Source organism: Lepidochelys kempii, chromosome 2, assembly GCF_965140265.1.
Source record: "Lepidochelys kempii isolate rLepKem1 chromosome 2, rLepKem1.hap2, whole genome shotgun sequence".
NCBI lineage: Eukaryota > Metazoa > Chordata > Testudines > Cheloniidae > Lepidochelys > Lepidochelys kempii.
The window spans coordinates 69,510,145-69,527,416 of NC_133257.1; the positions used below are offsets into that span (position 1 = coordinate 69,510,145).

Consider the following 17,272-nt stretch of genomic DNA (forward strand, 5'->3'; position numbering starts at 1 on the left):
TCTCAGTCCCTGGACCAGAAGTGCATACAGTATTTGTTCCGTTTGAAGAAGAAGCCAACCTATGGAAAGCCCCATGACATGACGCCCCAGTGTGGGAGTATCCACAGAGATAGTTGGTGCATATTAGAAGTTAGAGAAAACGAGCTGGAATTAGCTCAGTTTACTTATCCCTAATCAGGGGATGACAGAGGGCCATTAGTCTACTTTCATTTACCACCATTTTACCCTGGTGCACAGCATTGGGTCTGTTTCTCATGTGCATTTATGGCTGTAACTATCAGGGTCCAGACAGCCCAACGGGAGAGCCGAAGGTTTAAACCCCCCAAATGAGCAGCTGAACCAACTGATTGCAGACTGTATTATTGTACTATAAGCATACTGAGTAAGGCCTTTCATGCAAGCCTGGAATGTTCTGAACTTGATCGTCATTCTGAGATATGTGTACATACTGTGGTTACGAATCTATGTATTTATGCATATAGAAAACTGTGCTCATAACCACACCTACAATTTCAACTACACATCGCAGCCCAGAGGGCACCTTCCAAGACAGGGATTTATATGACACCGGCTCCAAGCAACAACCCACTGTCTAGCCAGGAAAAGACAATGGAGTTAATGGAAAGTTGTCGAGACATCCTGGCTCTCAGGTAAGGGGGGGATTTCTTCACTCTGAATAAACATGAGTCATCATGGACTGAGAGAAAAAAAAGTAGACACAAGCCTGCTTGTAAAAGGCTTTTTCCAAGGTTTTCTGACAGTCACTTGGCAAGTGCTGTCCATGAAACACTGGATTCTATTACAGCTAGGGGTAGGCTGGGAAACTGTTCAAAGGCAATAGATAACTTGTATTAGAAAAGGGATGCATCTTTATGTTTCTTTTCTGTGTCACCTGTATATGTTTGTTCTCCCTTACGACTTCATCTTTGAATCTATGGCTTTTCTATTACTTAAGCCTTTTTTTTATCTTTACCGCGAACAGGTCTCTCATGTGCAAACTGTGTGGAGTGTGTGCCCCAAAGTAAACTGGTGCCTGGGGGGTGGGGGGGCTGCGTTCATGCCTTGAGGGGGTGATGAACCAGAGGGAATTTGTCCAAGTGTCTGGGAATTAAGAACTTGGGAAGGATGGATTTGGAAAGGCCTAGGACTGAAAGTGTGTTGGTGTCACCCTGCAAGGAGTAACTTGGCTGGTGAGAGCCAGGGTGAGATCTTGGGTAAGCGGAACAGCACCAAGGTATCTAAGTAAGGGCAGGCAGTGACAGCGGCCCTTACTGCTCAGGTGGTCCCCAAAATGTCACAATATCCCTTTAAACTTCTCTGAGTACATGAGAATCAGGCACTAAGATTTCCATGAAACTACTCTTGATTTGCATGGGTGTGACAGAGAAGAACCAGGCCCAAAGCATTGTTCAATACTTTGGGGAGGAATGCTATGAAAAGTTAGGGAAATCGTGCAATAGATGAATAAGAAGTCCAAAGCTGAGCTTTAAAGATGAAGACAGAGGGCCAGATTCTACCTTTTTTACTCCTGCAATCCCAGTGGAGTGCACTGGGTTGCACAGATGTAATTGAAGGCAGAATTTGGCCCAATCTTTTCAATAGGAAAAGACTGAACCAAGAGTGCTTTTGACACCCTAAACTTTGGGACCCACTTTGCCAACTTTTGTTTACTTCCTGCTCAGCAAAAATGAATGTTTGTTTCTATGTAGATCCACTGTACAGCAGGCTTCTGGTTTGTTTACATAGTTTCAGTTTAGTGAACTCAATTAACCTCTAATGTGACCCTAACTTCCATGGAATTACACTGGGAATGAAGTTAGCTGAATGGGGTCAAATCTGGATGCCTGTGCCAAACCCAATTAATCTGGGATTGTGCAGGGTGGTTCCAGAGAGGTCAAGTGGGGTGGAATCTTCCTCCACTCGCCTGTGTTCCTCCACTGTTCCAGCCTCACAGCTGCAGTCACCACTGCCACTGTGTAACCCATGCCTGCTTGGTGTGGCACTCTGTCTCCCTCTAGAGGCAGCCAGACCAGCTAGAGCAGGGGTGGCCAACCTGAGCCTGAGAAGGAGCCAGAATTTACCAATGTACATTGACAAAGAGCCACAGTAATACATCAACAGCCCCCTATGAGCTCCCCCCAGCTCCCAGCGCCTCCCCCCACCAACAACCCTGCTGATCAGCGCCTCCCCATCCCGCCCCGATCAGCTGTTTCATGGCATGCAGGAGGCTCTGGGGGGAAGAGGGGAGGAGTGAGGGCACTGCAGGCTCAGGGGAGGGGACGGTATGGGTGGAGTGGGGGCAGGGCCTGTGGCAGAGCCAGGGGTTGAGCAGTGAGCACCCCCCCAGCACACTGGAAAGTTGGCACCTGTAGCTCCAGCCCTGGAGTCGGTGCCAATACAAGGAACTGCATATTAACTTCTGAAGAGCCACAGGTTAGCCACCCCTGAGCTAGAGACTGATTAACCTGCTAGAGTTTTGGCTAAGAGACTGGTGTCTTCTAGCTCATGCATTGATTCCCAGAGATCCCAGGTTTGATCCCGGCTACCGAAAGGTTGTCGGTGTTACAACTGTACACTCAAATGGTGGAAGGTGAGATTTAGTAGTGATATCCACAAAGTTGCAGGTGCATACCTCTCCCAACTCATGTCAAATCTCTCTTATGTGTCAGGGTAGAGGAAGCCCCTCTGATGCTCAGCTGTGAGGTATACAGAATGTCTGCACTCCCTGCAGGGGTTCCCCTCCTCCCACATTCTGACAGCAGATCTGTCATAGTTCTGCTACCAATCAGGTGGTATACGCATGCTTGGTGTGTGCAAAACATTCTTTGCCTCATAGGAAACAAAAATGATTCAGCTGAAGGCACAAGAGAAAATGTTCAATTTCTCAAATCTTTTCTACCTGCCAGAAAATCAGAGCTGCATCTGGGTGTCTCATTCTATCTGTTTCCAAGCGCCACATGTCAGTTTCACACCAAAGAATAGCATGAAACTGACAAAGAAAAGGAGCAAGGTCTGCAACAACAGGAATAGATGCTGAGATAACCAGAAATGATTAACAGTGGCACCTGAGGAAAAAGGTCAATTAACCCCCTGATAAATATCCAGCTCTTTATTTTCAGAAAACAGGAGCTTTGATTTAAAAGGGGAGAATATAACCATTTTCTAAGATGTGTTTTATGCCTTGCTGACTAAAAACAGAGAGCGTTAAACACTGATCTATTTATACATTGCTTTTCACATTCTTATTTCCTCTCTCTTTTCTGGATTATCCTTAGAGGAACTTTTTCCTTCCACATAGTAAGGCTATTGCAATCTCAACATGAGAGCCTCTTCATTAATCACAGGTTTCAGAGTAACAGCCGTGTTAGTCTGTATTCGCAAAAAGAAAAGGAGTACTTGTGGCACCTTAGAGACTAACAAATTTATTTGAGCATAAGTTTTCGTGAGCTACAGCTCACTTCATCGGATGCATATATAGGCACCTCCTTGCAGCCCCAACTTAAGTTCCTATCTCAGAGAGAGAGGAGAGGGGTTTGTCAGCATCTCCCATTGCCTAGGTTAGGCAGCTCCCTGCCTAGCATGCTGGCTTTTGTGGATTGCATTCTAGGGATGCATGTTTCCACGGTATGCATCCGATGAAGTGAGCTGTAGCTCACAAAAGCTCATGCTCAAATAAATTGGTTAGTCTCTAAGGTGCCACAAGTACTCCTTTTCTTCATTAATCAGTAGTTATGGACTGCTGTAGTGAGGCTGCTGGGGCTTGATCCTATATGGTTCTGAGCTTCCTGAGCTTCCAGATCAGCAAAGCACTTGGCATGTGCTTAACATCAAGCACACATATAGTTCCAAGAATCAGGGCCAGAGGGCAGGTACCTTGGTACCTTCCCACCAGCTCACTAACAGGCTAAATCCCAGGAGGTGCCAAGCACGTTCAATTAACCTTGAAAGAAGCACTTAGCATTTCATAGCACCAGATCCTAAGAACCTTAATACATTAACTAACTGATCTTCTAGTTTTCAGTGCTACAGCACACACTGGGCTGTTGGCCTATTTATGCTGCTCTCCTGTTAAAAGCAGGTTATACAGATATATTGTGTAATCCTAAATGCTGAAAACATGTTGATGTATAATTTTAAAACCCCAAGACAGAAATAACATTTTAATTGAAATCCATGAGAATGGCTGGATTTTGCCTGTGCAAAATCAAAAGTCAGGATTCTATTAAATCAGAAAAAATGTCGACATTTCCCAGATTAACTGAGAGAATTATGGAATTTGGTATCTTATGTGACAAACCAGAAAAAAAAATCAAGTCTTCTAGTATAAAATGAAAATAAAGCCATGAGGCTGTGAAGATAAAGCATATCAGAAGCATGTCTGGGGAACAAAGCATTTTCCTTCCTTGAGAAGAGCATTGTGTTGCAGCTTCTTTGGCCAATAAAGAAGCCATCCCTTGGTGGTCCTGCTGCCCTATTTTAAACTCTTGTCAGTAGCAATGTTCTTTTTATAGCAGTCGCAAAAGGCAGGAATGATATAACTTCTCTTTCCTTTTCACCTTTAGAGCCTCTGCTGCTGAATATTTTCTGCTGACCAGCCTCCTAGGTGCTAATTATCACAGAATGAATACGCCGAAGTGCCCTGTCATGCATGATGTCTGAGCCATGTGACTGAAGGATGGATATGATACTGAGTTGATCTTTCTTGCTTGAGGTAGGCAGGTGGCCTCATTTCTCTATAGAGCCTTCTGTCTGATTAATGTCAGAGAGCTGTTTGTATCTTTTCACAAACAGATATAAGATATTGATGAAACACCAACTAATATGTGACCAAACCTGCAACCCTTATTCACATGAGAAATCCCTATTCTCATCAGTATTAATAAAAGTAATTATAATAATTCATAGGGTTGCCTTAATCTCAAATCATTTTACAAAGGCAAGTGAACATTTTTATTCCTATTTTAAAGACAGTGAACCTGAGGCACAGAGAGTTTCACAAGTTGCCCAAGTTTACACCAAATCAACAACAGATCTGGAAATACAAACTAGGTCTCAAAAAGAAAAGGAGTACTAGTGGCACCTTAGAGACTAACCAATTTATCTGAGCATAAGCTTTCGTGAGCTACAGCTCACTTCATCAGATGCATTCAGTGGAAAATACAGTGAGGAGATTTATATACACACAGAACATGAAAAAATGGGTGTTATCGTACACACCGTAAGGAGAGTGATCACTTAAGATGAGCTATTACCAGCAGGAGAGCGGGGGGGAGAAAACCTTTTGTAGTGATAATCGATCACTATCATCAATCATCATCGATCAATCAATCATCAGATGCATCCGATGAAGTGAGCTGTAACTCACGAAAGCTTATGCTCAAATAAATTGGTTAGTCTCTAAGGTGCCACTAGTACTCCTTTTCTTTTTGCGAATACAGACTAACACGGCTGCTACTCTGAAGCTAGGTCTCCTGACCCCAAATCCAGAGACCTGTCCACTGGGGCACATTGCCTCCTGTCATAAATATAAAGGGAAGGGTAAACCCCTTTGAAATCCCTCCTGGCCAGGGGAAAGCTCCTCTCACCTGTAAAGGGTTAAGAAGCTAAAGGTAACCTCGCTGGCACCTGACCAAAATGACCAATGAGGAGACAAGATACTTTCAAAAGCTGGGAGGAGGGAGAGAAACAAAGGGTCTGTGTCTGTCTGTATGCTGCGCTTGCCAGGGACAGAACAGGAATGGAGTCTTAGAACTTTTAGTAAGTAATCTAGCTAGGTATGTGTTAGATTATGATTTCTTTAAATGGCTGAGAAAAGAATTGTGCTGAATAGAATAACTATTTCTGTCTGTGTATCTTTTTTGTAACTTAAGGTTTTGCCTAGAGGGGTTCTCTATGTTTTTGAATCTAATTACCCTGTAAGATATCTACCATCCTGATTTTACAGGGGGGATTTCTTTATTTCTATTTACTTCTATTTTTTATTAAAAGTCTTCTTGTAAAAACCTGAATGCTTTTTCATTGTTCTCAGATCCAAGGGTTTGGGTCTGTGGTCACCTATGCAAATTGGTGAGGCTTTTTATCCAACATTTCCCAGGAAAGGGGGGGTGCAAGTGTTGGGAGGATTGTTCATTGTTCTTAAGATCCAAGGGTCTGGGTCTGTAGTCACCTAGGCAAATTGGTGAGGCTTTTTACCAAACCTTGTCCAGGAAGTGGGGTGCAGGGTTTTGGGAAGTATTTTGGGGGGAAAGACGCGTCCAAACAGCTCTTCCCCAGTAACCAGTATTAGTTTGGTGGTGGTAGCGGCCAGTCCAAGGACAACGGGGGGGAATATTTTGTACCTTGGGGAAGTTTTGACCTAAGCTGGTAAAGATAAGCTTAGGAGGTTTTTCATGCAGGTCCCCACATCTGTACCCTAGAGTTCAGAGTGGGGGAGGAACCTTGACACCTCCTATCAATCCACTAATTTCAATGGGTCTACTCACATTAAGTTATTCACATGTATGAGAGTTTGCAGTGAAAGAACTATCGTACGTGCTTGAGCAGGTTTTTGGTTTCCACAGCTCTTCTTTTTGTTAAATGTAAAAAGGCTGGATGATGCGGTATTTCTCAAGTGACTTTAGCTATGCTGGTGTAACCCCTGCTTGCTGAGGGAGGGTAGGGGGTTACACTGATTTAATAGCTTAAATTAGGTAACCACCAGAAAACTTTCCCCTTTATGGCATCTCAGCCGTCTCTTCGGCAAGAACAAATGCTACTCCTGGATTGCGCTCCTCGTGGATTTCCCATGGAGAATTAGGCTTTCATTTAAAAACCTGTTTTTATGATTTATCTTTGTTTCTTGCATGGGAAATTCTCACCCTCCATCTTAGAGCATTGCTCCACATGTGACACAGGGACACTTGCACAATCCAATCATATAACATAATGAAGTACGGAGTTACTTTGGCACACACTACCTGGTAATCACTAAATTAAGCAATCAGTCCTGGAGTGATAAGTTACATGAGTTTATCTGCCTGGTCCTGGAAAAACCAAACTGAGCACATCTATTGGCTAAATGTTTCACATAGGTATCATCCAAAGGGTATGTAGCCTTAAAGGATTTTATGATATTTGGGAAGACAAAGCTAGTTTAAAAACAAAAGGGCTGTAGTGTATATATACAACCTCTCACAGTTGAAAATATATTCAGAGTTCTTCCCAGCTTTTCTGATGATTACTTTCTCACAGTACCAGTACTGCGCCTCGTTACTGGCCTCACAGTGCAATAGCACCTTCTGCAGTTTTCCAAGAGATACAGCTTCCATTTCAAACATATCCACCTAGAAGACAACAGTTCAGACAACACTTCATATCAGCAGTAAGAAAGGCTAAAAGCTGCTCAGCATTTTAAGGACTTTGATCCAACTCTCCTTACAGCCAAGGAAAAGATTTCAATTGGATATAATGGGAGTCAGATTGTTCCCAAAGGGGCAGATTCAAGCCCATCAAAGTTAACCAGTGTCTTTCCATTGGCTCGATGGATTCTGGATCAGGTAATAAGTGGACAAGGGTTACCCAAAGCTAAAAATCTGAATGTAATAATATTGGCAAAAACCTCATGTAAATTACCTTTACGATCCTTCCCCAAAAGTAGTGCAAAATTCTTCAGTACTGATCCAGTACACCTTACAATAATGCTTGAACAGGTATTTTACAATACCGTAACACTATTTTCTTAGTAAGGGACATGGTTGCTTCATGGGAGGTTCCCCCCCTCTATTTAAATGCCACTATGCTGAAAAAGCCACTTTGTTCTGCTTATCCATTTAGATTTGTGCAGAAGTTTGATGAAGATTGCTTTAATGGAGGCATGCAGCTGATCAGGTGAAAGATTCAGGTTGGCCAAGTTTTGACCTCCTGAAGAGCACACAGTTCTCTTGTGCAAACTCTCTCTCTCTAAGTTTAACAGTCTGAATCATGTTTAACAGAAAAATTCAAAAGGAAGAGGTGAAAAGTATAAATTTATTACACACACGCAGAGATATAAAAAAAACAACAACGCTAAAAGCATGTTAAGGTTGTAAAATCAAGCACTCAAAAGATAGGAAATGTCAGAATTAGGGGTGTCCATGTAACCTTAGTTCAGCCTCCCTGTGCATATGCATGATGAGACGTTCTTTAATTATATGATCACATACTATATTTTCCACAGGACCACCTGCTTCATTCAGTGAACAGGATGGACAGAGCTCACTGATGGGTAACTCTCCAATATTTATTTTTATCCTCTTCGTTCTGTGTGGGTCTCCCGCCCCCGCCACTTTATTTACTGCACAACAACCAAACCTTGCACTGAATACAGAATTCTTCATTTCCTCATTGGTTTTTCTGTGCTGCAGTCAATGAACTGGTGTTCACAGTACTCTGCTGAGGTGAAGTGAAGTGGGGTTATTATCTCCATTTCATGATGAAGTTGAAGAACAGAGATTAAAGCCAAAATTGTCATCTAATTTTGGGTGCTCAATTTTAGAAGCGTAGGGCTGGATCTTTCAGAGTACTCAGTATTTCATAGCACTTTACATGTTCAGAGCACAGCTCCCATTAACCTCAGTTCCAGCTATGAGTGCTCAGCAAGTTAGTAAATCAGAGCTCAAGCATCTCAAGTTGAGTACCCAGAAAATGAGGAACACCATGGCCACCTGTGAAAGTTTGGTTTAAGTGCCTTGCCCAGCATCACATTAGGAACTCTGTGGCAAAGGCAGGAATAGAATCCAGTTCTCCACGGCAGTATTCAACTGGCTGAACCAGCAGATGCTACTTTCTGTTCCTGCAGTCCCCTGCCTCATTCACTACACACCTTCCAGCTTCTGTAACAAATGAGGTGAAGAATAGAATCTCCTCAATCTTAGCCTTTTTGTATAAATTATATAATACAGGACACTCTCATCAGCCTACCCAGAAGAGATCTCTTTATGTCTTGAATTTAAACTCCTTTGTGCAGTATTTTATATATAATGCATTACTAATAAGGCAGATTTATATTCTATGCTGTTAAATTGGCACAGACCACCTGCAGTTTCTCAGTGTATCTGGGATGTTCTACTGTGCTGAATAATTTAGCATTTACATACGCTTTGCATTTTATAAGTATTCCTCAAATATGTCAATACAACCTGTTAGGTTAGTAAGCGTTAAATTTCACCCATTTTACAGATGGAGAAACTGAGACATAGTGGAGGCCAAGTGACTTACCAAGAGCACTCAGAAAGTCAGTGTATGTCAACACTACAATAAAACACCTGCAGCTGGTCCTTGTCTGCTTGCTCGGGATATGAGGCTATAAAATTACAGCATAGTCATTTGGGCTCAGGCTGGAGTCCTGATTCTGAGCTTACACGAGATCGAACAGCTACACTACAATTTTATAGCCTTGCAATCTGAGCCTTGCAAGCCTGAGTCAGCTGACATGGGCCAGCCAGGGGTGTTTTATTGCAGTGTAGACCTATCCTCAGTGACAGGACCAGAATTAGAACTCAGTAATTTCTGAAATTCGGTCTCTTGCTCAGGCCACTAAACTATGCTGCAGAATGCAGCTTGTGTATTTTGCTTATGGTGAGGCTCTTAGGTACATGAAAGACAAATTAGATAGTTTTATTTACACCTGGATTGCATTAATCAGTATCAAAATGCTTTCCAAAACTGTCATGTGTTAGAAGAAATAGACAGCAAATGTTCCTACCGAGATTTGAAGCCATGAAACAATTTTTGTGCACTCATTTGTGTCCAATTTTGATCTTTTATGTTTTGACTGAAAATGTCTGTATTTTCCCTTGTGGCTTTTCTTTTTCTATTATTTTATTCTCCCTAATGTTCCTTCCCCCCCTCCCCCCCACTTCCCATTTTTACTCTTGTTCCATTATTCATTTCTGGTTTACTAGGTCCTGTTTTTTCCTCACTTGTATTATTATCTCCCAGAAATGGCAAGCACCAAATGTACTGTATTATATCTATGAAAATCTTTAATAAAAGAGTAGCTAAATAAAGTGAAGTGTATCTGTGTCCAAGATTTTGATTAGTTCCCCTCAAAACCAATTTTAAGCATGTATAAGGGCTACTTTAAACATGTCTCTGTGAATATGCAAATTTCCTCGCTCAAACTTACCATTCCTCTCTGAAATTTCACTGGCATATCAGATTTATGCAGAAGTCTTAGACCAGAGTCACCTCTCTTTCCATAGATACATAGGTAGATCGGACAGTCTGTTTCAGTTTGCTCCAAATGGCCAGTGTAAACATAAATGTGGTATCTCACAACTTGCAAAACCGAGAAAGGAAAACACAAGTTAGTTATTCATACAGAGAGATCACAATTCATGTGTGTTCAACCTTCAGTCACAATGAAGACACTACCACAAATCTGGCTTGCACACATTTGCAGAGATTATATTTTCAAGAACTAAATTTAAGTGTTTTTTGAGATTACTAACAATACCTTTATGAACATACTGCTTGTGGAATATAACTCAGATAACCTGAATCCAGTACACCTAAGTGTGTACTTCTGAAGTATACACGTACTTGGATAAATGGGTTTTCCTGCTTCCTCTACTGGGAGTTCACATATAATATCTCCATCTCCACGGCTTCTTGACAACCACTTGTTTGCTGGAAAGTTCAGAGTCCTCCTGCTCTTTACGTGTTGCAGTGTCACCTAGGGGAGAAGCAGTAGCAACAACCATGATGCAATGCAGTTTCTCCAGTTCTGCAGTGCCCAATACTTAAGAGAGACTTTTTTCTTCATTTTACATTTCTAATTTTGTTATTACTTTACCAATGTCCCTCCACCTGGAACTAAAAAGACAATCTTTAGAGAGAATCTTTATACTCACTCATTCCTTGGTATCTCTGCTGTAACTGCCAACATCTATTATTTTGATCTGCTAAGAGTTCTCAAAATATGTCTTATTTTTGGCATGAGCAAACACATGAATTAAATTTTCGTTCTTACCTTACTAAACATCACTGGCTCTGATTTTTGTCCATGGATAAATTCCATGGAAAACTGCCTTCTGAACTGCAGAATGAAAACATTCTGAAAATTGAGCAGAGAGACTAGGTCTTTGGAAAGGGACATGGGTCTGTTACAGCACCTTTCCATTATAAATGGAAATGGGCTGAAACCAAATTTCTGAATCTAAATCCCTCTGAACTTTGGTGGAGAAAAGCATGTGTTTTCATAGATTCTAAGAAATCAGTTTGTTGAAATTGGTGGATCCAGATCCAAATTCTGTAGCTGGCTCCTGCTTCTATAATGGAACAAACCAAAACCCTGCATCCAAACACATTTACACATTCACCACTTCAAGATAGTTCAGGATCCAAATTTTGAGCTATTTGCTACTGAGCGCTATGGTAATAACTGTCTTATTTGTTGCTTCATGTTATTAGAGGAGATTTTTTTCCTTTCTTTCTTAGGGATGGTTATTATTGGCCTTCGATTATAGCAGTACATACTACAGTTTTCCCTTCCTCAACCTTCATTAGCAGCAGGCATTCACTGCCAAAACCATTCTCTCTCTTTCTACACTCTTGAGGCTGTTTAAAAGACAGTATTCTTAGAAAAAGCTTTATTATTAAAATTATGAAATTAGATATTTGCACTCAAATTCTAAATGCACATTTTAGAGGGGGAGAAAAGACTCCTTTAAGTTGCTTCCCCATTAAAGTGGACATGTATTTTACTTAAAATAATATTAATTTAAAAGAGAGTATTTGGGTTCCAACATGAAATACTTCTGCAGCAGTGATTTTCAATCGCTAATTGAATTTACAGGACAACCTCAAATAGTTATTGGCACACCTCCCCCTGCAGATTCAGAGCAACAACAAATGTTAGGTGCATTGACCAAAAAAAAAAAAAACCAACAACTTTCAAGCTAATTCGTTTCCTTAAGTGAAGGGAATTATTTGAAATCCCAGAGTTGCCCTATGAAGTTTGGACTAAAATATTAAAGAAATGTGCTGTAACCAACAGGTTGGGAAACAGATTTCCTGAAATCATTTGAGCAAACTGAAACATTTAAACTTCTATTCAGGTTTGATATTCCTAAACTTCAGGCCTTTGAGCTAATGTCAAAAATCTGCTATTGCCATGCAGTTCTGGTTTTAGGATTCAGGCCTTGTAAAATGAAATGACAGAATAGAAGGCAGGCATGTGTGTTTCCATACATGTAGGATAGGAAACAAAGCACAAGTACTTGGTCTGGAGTTCTGAAAGGAATATTACATGATAGGTCTGTGCTAGTATGAATTTATTCTACCAAGGTTTATTTTGCAAAATAGAGTGGAATAGAACATAAGAATGGGGCCTTACTGGGTCAGACCAAAGGTCCATCTAGCCCAGTATCCTGTCTTCTGACAGTGGCCAGTGCCAGTTGTCCCAGAGGGAATGAACAGAACAGGTTATCATCAAGTGATCCATCCCCTATCACTCATTCTCAGCTTCTGGCAAACAGAGGCTAGGGATACCATTCCTGTCCATCCTGGCTAATAGCTATTGATGGTATAATCACTGAATTATGTCACTTAGTAGCTCTGAAATATGTTTTTCCAAGCATGGATATTATTAGGTGCAAGGATATCACTGGGGTGTTTATAGCCAAACTTTGGTCTTTTTCCCCCCATGAAACTGTCGATGGTGCAGCTGAAATTCTGTGACCTTTCACAGCCAATTTCTAGAGGTAATATAAGAGCAATCTACTGCAAACTGAAAAATACAGTAGAACACTAAATTTTTAGGATGCAAAATTTGACAGAGTATCAATACTTCAAAATTAGCACCTAGGTACCACAGTGATTGACACATTAGAAAAAAAATGCTAACAAAGCCAAGTTTGCAGGAGTTTAAATGCAAAATTTTGGCTCTGGCCCATCCCATTTATAAACTTGACCGTGATAATACATTTATGTAAATGCTTTGGTGGCATGTATTTTGGGATTACACAATCTGTCAGTAATTTCACCTTCTCTGAATGCCCTGGCTAACTGCAAAATTAGGTATTTTTCCCCCAGAGTCAAAGAATTTCTCCTTGGCCCTGGAAAGTAACTATTTACATACTCTAGGATGTACAGTATATACCATGATCAAAGGACTCTGTGGTTGTACACAAGTAGAAATGTGCCAAAAAAGTTGAACCAGAGGAAAAATCTCAAATTTTGATTGTTATTGAAAATAAAACATTCCACCATGTTGCCTTGACATTCAGATTGGTCTTTCATTGCATTGCATGTCAGCTAGTCTTCAGCTGTCTTATGCTACAGATTCATTTAACCCAGTGGTTTTCAACCTGGGGTCCGTGGACCCATGGGGGTCTGCAGGCTTGGTCTAAGACTTCCAAAGGGGTCTAGATCTTTATTTGAAATTTTTTAGGGGTCCACAAATGAAAAAAGGTTGAAAAGCACTGATTTAACCAACACAAATCAAGTTTGGGGATCAGTGATGAGCTGAGTGAATTACCCCAAACTATCACCACACCCCAGAAAATGCTTTGGGTCAACTTCCTTATAATTATTATTATAAATTATTAATTTATTTTCTAATGCATTTGGATACTTTAATGAATAATATAGGCCCATCTGGTGAGCACCAGGGATTAGGTTTATCCAGTCAAATTGGTGCAGCAGTAGTTTAATGGACAGAGCTCAGAGTGTGTTCTGTTCCTGACTCTGACACAGACTTGCCTACTGACCTTGGGAAAGTCTCTTAAACCACTTTCTGCCTCAGTTATCTCATCTGTAAAATGATACTTACTCTTCTCTATAAAGTGATTTGAGTTGAAAAGTGCTAAATAAGTACTAATTATTATTTTAATTATCACCCAACCTGTGCCATTCAGTTTTTACAAGATTTACTATAAAGTCACAAAGCAATTAATTAAAGCACTAATTATGCTGAAGAATGATCAGCAAATTAACCATAAAAATCTTACCTTTTCTAACTTCCATTCTGGGTGTTCATTTATTCCATCATGTCCTATCCTTATCTTATAGAATTCTCCAATATATTTTATTTCAACCTGAATTTAAACACAAAACAGCACATGTAAATAAGGATCAAGCATTGAAGCTCTATACTTCAGGCTTGCTTGGCTTGTGATGTGAAGGTTAGAGGCTGTTTAACCAAAGCTCCCATTGGAGAACTGACCCTGCAGTTGATTCAAGATTAGAAGGCAGCCTTACACAATTCTACTTGCCCACACATATTGCGTGCAAAGCTTCTTGACAATAAGAGTGGACGTGTGTATTTTGTGCCCAGGCTGCTATCTTTTCATGATAGTTTTGCAAAAAAACCCAACCCTCGAAATATTTCCTTTCCTGTGTTTCAGCTTATTGCAGGTGAAAGAAAAAACTAATGTACTTTTCACCATTTGTGCTGTTTACACTTTTTGCCATTCATTCAGCTTGGCTAACGAGGGCCACATTTTTTAAAAAAATTAGTCCACGTGCACAACTGTCATCCTTTCCCAATTTCCCTGAGAAAGTGAAGTACCCAAGTGTACAAAGATAGGCATGCAACAATTCATGCATATTTTCAGGCAAACCTTGGACTGCCCCTTTTCAAAATCTGGCCCTGAAAATAGGCTATTCAGTTTCTCTTCTGCATAGGCGCTAATATAATTAGATGGATTCCACCTTAGCCCCAGTGGAACCAAGATACTGGCACAGAAAATTAGCAATATTTTTGAGATGGTTTCAACTCGCAAGTTGGGGAAAAAAATGGTTGGACAAAGCTGAACGGTGAGCGACACAAAAATAAATCTGTCCAGTAAAAGATAGATCAGAAATTACAGCTGAGCTGGAGGAGGGACGATTTACATCAGAGGTACATTCTGAAAAAGTAAAAGAGTGGCAGATTATAAAGTTGAATAACAATAGGCATGCCATCAAAAGTGAAAACTGAAACATGCTGGATCAATGTGAAATGCTAAAAAGCAAAAACAGATGAACTACTATACTTGGTCGTGGAAGAGGACACTGATGTAATTGGCATTATTAACATATAAGGGCGTGTCAAAAAAACTCAAGGGGATCTAGTAATACCCGGCTAGGTAGGACAGATTAGCTGGTAGAAGTGGGAGATTAGTACAATATCTAAAAGAGTCCATTGAATCTAAGAGCCTGATTCTCCTCTCACTTATACCAGCCTAAATCTGGATTGACTCCATCAAAGATAGCGGAGCAATCTTGGTGTAAAACTAACGTGACAAGGGAATCGGGCTAACAATTTCTGAGCAGACAGGACCATACAATAGAATCTGACTACAAATCCCAAATCATATGAATACAAATGTACCATCAACCTCCTGTTGAGGAAAAAGGTATTGAGTACACAGCGGTGAAGGGGATCGAAGAGAAACCTCAGGCCTCACTCCGGCATTGGGATCTCCTAGAGTGGAACCCTGCACATGCACCAAGTCCCACTGACATATGCACAGGCATCTGTTCAAGCAGATCCCAATGCAGGATTGGGTCTACAGCTAAAAAAAAAGACCCAGTGAGCAAGTTTAGTTACCTACATATAGACTGGCCATTTGTCACAATGAGAGAAGCAATTTTATGACACTTTAAACACTTGCTTCTTGGAACAGGTATGTAAGGGTATGTCTACACTACGGAATAAGGTCAAATTTACAGAAGTCGGTTTTTTAGAAATCGGTTTTATATATTCGAGTGTGTGTGTCCCCACAGAAAATGCTCTAAGTCCATTAAGTGCATTAACTCGGCGGAGCGCTTCCACAGTACCGAGGCTAGAGTCGACTTCCGGAGCGTTGCACTGTGGGTAGCTATCCCACAGTTGCCGCAGTCTCCGCTGCCCATTGGAATTCTGGGTTGAGATCCCAATGCCTGATGGGGCTAAAACATTGTCGCGGGTGGTTCTGGGTACATATCGTCAGGCCCCCGTTCCCTCCCTCCCTCCGTGAAAGCAAGGGCAGACAATCATTTCGCGCCTTTTTTCCTGAGTTACCTGTGCAGACGCCATACCACGGCAAGCATGGAGCCCGCTCAGGTAACCGTCACCCTATGTCTCCTGGGTGCTGGCAGACGCGGTACGGCTTTGCTGTACAGTAGCAGCAACCCATTGCCTTCTGGCAGCAGACGGTGCAATACGACTGGTAGTCGTCCTCGTCATGTCCGAGGTGCTCCTGGCCACGTCGGCTGGGAGCGCCTGGGCAGACATGGGCTCAGGGACTAAATTTGGAGTGACTTGACCAGGTCATTCTCTTTAGTCCTGCAGTCAGTCCTATTGAACCGTCTTATGGTGAGCGGGCAGGCGATACGGACTGCTAGCAGTCGTACTGTACCATCTTCTTCCAGGCAGGCAAGAGATGAGGATGGCTAGCAGTCGTACTGTACCATCTTCTGCCGAGCAGCCATGAGATGTGGATGGCATGCAGTCCTTCTGCACCGTCTGCTGCCAGCCAAAGATGTAAAAGATAGATGGAGTGGGTCAAAACAAGAAATAGACCAGATTTGTTTTGTACTCATTTGCCTCCTCCCCTGTCTAGGGGACTCATTCCTCTAGGTCACACTGCAGTCACTCACAGAGAAGGTGCAGCGAGGTAAATCTAGCCATGTATCAATCAGAGGCCAGGCTAACCGACTTGTTCCAATAAGAACGATAACTTAGGTGCACCATTTCTTATTGGAACCCTCCGTGAAGTCCTGCCTGAAATACTCCTTGATGTAAAGACACCCCCTTTGTTGATTTTAGCTCCCTGAAGCCAACCCTGTAAGCCGTGTCGTCAGTCGCCCCTCCCTCCATCAGAGCAACGGCAGACAATCGTTCCGCGCCTTTTTTCTGTGCGGACGCCATACCAAGGCAAGCATGGAGGCCGCTCAGCTCACTTTGGCAATTAGGATCACATTAAACACCACACGCATTATCCAGCAGTATATGCAGCACCGGAACCTGGCAAAGCGATACCGGGCGAGGAGGCGACGTCAGCGCAGTCACGTGAGTGATCAGGACATGGACACAGATTTCTCTGAAAGCATGGGCCCTGCCAATGCATGCATCATGGTGCTAATGGGGCAGGTTCATGCTGTGGAATGCCGATTCTGGGCTCGGGAAACAAGCACAGACTGGTGGGACCACATAGTGTTGCAGGTGTGGGACGATTCCCAGTGGCTGCGAAACTTTCGCATGCGTAAGAGCACTTTCATGGAACTTTGTGACTTGCTTTCCCCTGCCCTGAGGTGCATGAATACCAAGATGAGAGCAGCCCTCACA

General features: G+C 41.9%; 1 protein-coding gene across 1 annotated transcript in view; it reads right to left on the reverse strand.

Annotated features, from left to right (window-relative positions):
• RP1 (RP1 axonemal microtubule associated) overlaps positions 1–17,272 on the reverse strand; it is a 295,171-nt gene that overhangs the window by 191,037 nt on the left and 86,862 nt on the right. Inside the window, exons 18-21 of the mRNA XM_073329615.1 lie at positions 13,971–14,057; positions 10,561–10,693; positions 10,145–10,296; positions 7,168–7,322 (exon numbers count right to left, since the gene is read on the reverse strand). Of these exons, the coding sequence (XP_073185716.1) occupies positions 7,168–7,322; positions 10,145–10,296; positions 10,561–10,693; positions 13,971–14,057 (527 nt within the window). The remainder of the gene's footprint in view (positions 1–7,167; positions 7,323–10,144; positions 10,297–10,560; positions 10,694–13,970; positions 14,058–17,272) is intronic.